This window comes from Hyaena hyaena, unplaced genomic scaffold (genome assembly GCF_003009895.1).
Source record: "Hyaena hyaena isolate Hyena2069 unplaced genomic scaffold, ASM300989v1 scaffold_256, whole genome shotgun sequence".
Lineage (NCBI taxonomy): Eukaryota > Metazoa > Chordata > Mammalia > Carnivora > Hyaenidae > Hyaena > Hyaena hyaena.
The window spans coordinates 1,269,580-1,273,558 of NW_024080885.1; the positions used below are offsets into that span (position 1 = coordinate 1,269,580).

The window sequence follows — 3,979 nt, forward strand, 5'->3', positions numbered from 1 at the left end:
AAGGTTGTGCCCTAGGGATAAGCAAATATCTATTGCCTATTATTGTTAGTTTCCTGATAGAGTAGCCAAGGCTTAACATCTTTGTCTCAAAGTCATTGTATCCTCAGCTACATCTTCAGAATTTGTACTGCAGTCCTTGAAATACGATGGAACCGCATACAGTACAACTGCCCTGCTCTCTAAGTGATAGACTATAACTCTCTGGAAACACCTAACATTTTTCAACCAGCTGGCTGATAAATGTGAAACAGTATTAATTTCTCCTCCTATTACTCAGCTTGTACACATTTCTCAACCAAAGGAATCTCATGATTGTGCTTCCATGGTTCAAGAGGTGTCCGTGTCCAGGATTAATCTTTTGGACATTCTCAGACCAGTTTCTGAATTAATAGATTTTTAATAATCTTATCTTAAACTCTGAAGAAAAAATGCCAGACTGGGAATGCAATTACCACTCCAAACTCCATTATAAAATCCAGTCGCTTAACAAAAACAACATTAATTCAAGTGGCTGAACTAGTGGATATCTCTAGAGCATGTGAATATATAAAAACTTCTGTAGTCAGTGTGAGTCACATTTTCTCAAGAAGAAAGTAATCAGAACACATAGAAAGGGTTGTTATATACTGCCAGAAAGACAGACCAGGAAGAAAATTAAAAATATAACTGTGACTGTTGAAAATCTCTCATGGAGCTATTAAAAATCAGGTGTTAGAGGAAAATGCTCAATTCAGGATATAACAATGAGTGGAAAGAATCAGAATCCAAGTTACATTAGAATGTAAACAGAGAATAAACCAAACATTGATAATAAATTAGCTGGGTACACAATTAACAATTTCACCCTTTGATTTTTACATATCTTCTATATTTAGCACATAGTGTTTTATAACAGACCAAAAATAACATCTGCAGTATTGGAAAGACAAGAGTTGAAAGTTAATCCAACATAGAAATGTGATAATTTAACAAAGAGTTGTTTGTATGACAAAAATCTAAATAGTAAATGTAAATCAGCATTAAAATCTGAATTTCAAAATAAAACCTTACTAACTCTCTTCAGGAAGGCTCTTGATCCCAAGAGCCTTATGTTAGGTTTTATGTCTAACACATTAGCTTCCACCTGCAGACAAACAATGACACAAATGCTCTACTTGAAGGTCTGTGTCAAAGGACAGGGGCTGCCCCGTGGCAGGTTTGAGCACAGGCGGCAGGTGTCTGGGATGCAATGTGTACTTGCTGCACAGAAGTAGACCGCTGAGTCTGCAGGCTGGGTGGCTGCGATGTGCAGGGACAGATGCTTGGCCGTCTTATTCAATAAAACAGTGAGTCTTTGCTCTTCTTTTCTGGCCACATTTGAACGAATGTCTATAATGAGCTGGGGACCTTTTCCAAGTTCTTGCTTATACCAAGGGAAGTAATCTGAGGCGCTGTCTGAGTAACTACAGGAGATAACAGAGCTGCTTCCCTCCTGGACACTCAGGGTGGAAGGATGCTGCTCCACCTTCTGTCCTCGGCTGAGCCCTGTGCACAAAGAGAAGGTCAGAGAAAGGAGAACAGTTCCCAGGTTATTATGCTGCAGAATTCCCTTTTCCTCCACTAACTGGAGGAAACCTGAGTAAAGCCAGTCTTGACTTCTGAAGAATATCCACTAATTCCCCATAAACGCTCAACTCACAGTGCAGCGACAGCCACAAGAGCAGGACGAAAGTCCCCAGGGACGCCATCATGACTCCTACCAATGACCATCAGTTTCAGAACTGCCTCCTCCAGCCCGCACAGCTACTTCCAGTACCGGCCAGCCCTTCTTTCCCCCACCAGTCAGAGCGGGTTCCCACGTGTCCAGCAGCCAATAAGAAGACGACTGTGCTTGGGCCAGAGCCTAGTCATGCAGATGCCTCCGCCTGGTCCCCATCAGCTCAGGCGCACTACCCTCTGGTGGTCACGTCTGTGCTCAGCTCCCTGCAGAGGGTTCTTCTCCACCCTGTGCCTCCGAGGGGCTCAAATACATAATGGCAGCAATAGGTCAAACAAATTACATTTTAGATCAGAGAATAAGTGCACAAGAAGAATGTAAAACTTAAGATTGGTATCTCTGCACATTACTGAGTCACTGTTAAGTTCTACAGAGGTAGATCCTATTGCTGTTTATTCAATGATAGGCCTGGTGTATATGTCTGAAATGAGGAAGGAGTCATGATTCACTCTCTTAAATAAAGAAAACAGAAAACCTTCCCTTTCTGCCAAATCTACCATCCTCATTTGTCTATCATGGAGAAATACTCTTCCTAAAAGGAACATGTAAGCCAGAGAATAATTATTTCAAATGCCTTTTATCCCAGACTCTGCTCTCCTGAGCTGGTCTTGCCTGTGACCTGGCAATTTCCAGAGAAGTGGCAGTTCCTGACGTCAAAATGCGGAATCCTCCCTTAGCTAAGATGACTGTCATAAAAAATCTCAATGGCAAAGTAACAGGGGGAAAACATGTTTTGACCCATACACTTGGTTGATTTGTCATGGGAAATCTGACATCCTTTCAGAAATCTATTTCTATTGCTCATGGATTATATAATGCAAAGTATTGGGAGAAAGACTGGAAATTCTCACAATACATTGGGCTTCAGATTCGGAACATGTAGCCACTGTAAATTTATTCTACAGATGCTTTTATTGTCTGATACCAAAGCGTTGCCAGGTCCTATATTCAGTAAGTGACTCAAATCTTCAGTGGGGTTTATATGTTGATTAGTGGAGATTCTTCAAAAGTGTAAACCAACTCTCCCAGCATTTCTGTTACCTTGGCCACTGCTGGTTCAGATTCCATTCTCTGTCATTTTTCTCCCAAACACCACTACTGTGTTCTTTCCCCGAAGATATTGATAAATTTCCTTAGTCTTATAGATTTCCAGTATTATCCCTTTCTGCCAAAAACCCCTTTCTCATCTACTTTAATAGCTTGATATTCTCCAATTACAATGTAGGAAAGACAATCTAGAGAAGCCTACATATTGCCATGGCTGCCCAGGAGAGTACTACAAATAGACTACTGATCATGAGAACTGATCCCTGGGAAATCAAGACAACCTCACCTCCCGTAAGTGGAAGCCCTTTTCCTAAGATTTGTACTCACTGGTCCTCTGGAATTAGGCAGAATAAGTAAAATCCTCATCCACATTTCACACCTTTAAAAATTTAGGGACAACTCTGATGAAGAATCAAAATCAACATATAAATTTGTCTGTAAATATTAAATGTGTATTTTTACATATGTAAAATATCTCCATCCTAAGATTCTTCATCTATTTCTTATCTACCCTCCATAGGGTAGAATTCCCAAATCCTTCTTTTGGGTGGGTGTCTCTCTTCCTGGAGATGTATACTTTAAGTTAATATTTTCTCTTTTGAGTTATATTACCTAGAATTGAACATCATAGTATGATTATACTCTATTTAGCACAACGTCCTATATATGAGCTGTAGCACAGGTATAATCATCCTGTGGGCAAAATTCATAGCCCCATGATTATTTCATTGATTATTGCCTGACTCATCATCAAAAAGTGTTAACCTGGAAAGGCTTTTTGTAATAGCTTCACGGACAATGTTCCCCCTTGTCTCCCAATGCAGTGATTACATTTCGTAACAATGGATTAGTGATGCTCTATATTCACATCTTGCTTTCAAGAGATGTCCACCTGGGATACACATATATCTGCTTTTCTCAGGAACGTCCTTCGAAATGCATGTAGATGTTCACATGACACCATCACCTTCAGCTTCCTCCTCCAGAAACCAGGGAGTGGTGGGTGAGTTTGCTGGTAGAATCACAGTGGCTCAGCCTGAGTCCTCCTTCCTTCCAAACGTGTTAGACATTTAACATAAATTGCAACTCTCCATTCAGGCAATCAAACTGATTGGACCATGGCTTTCCCAGACCCCAACTGCAGAGACCTCAGTGCCTGGGCTTGCATTAACACGT

The 3,979-nt window shown here is 40.7% G+C and overlaps 1 gene segment (V, D, J or C); it reads right to left on the reverse strand.

Moving 5' to 3' along the window:
- Nucleotides 1-252: 252 nt before the first annotated feature.
- Nucleotides 253-1,727, reverse strand: LOC120240460. The segment is given in 2 exon segments: nt 253-1,524; nt 1,679-1,727. Coding segments are annotated over 2 exon segments (423 nt in total).
- Nucleotides 1,728-3,979: the final 2,252 nt, after the last annotated feature.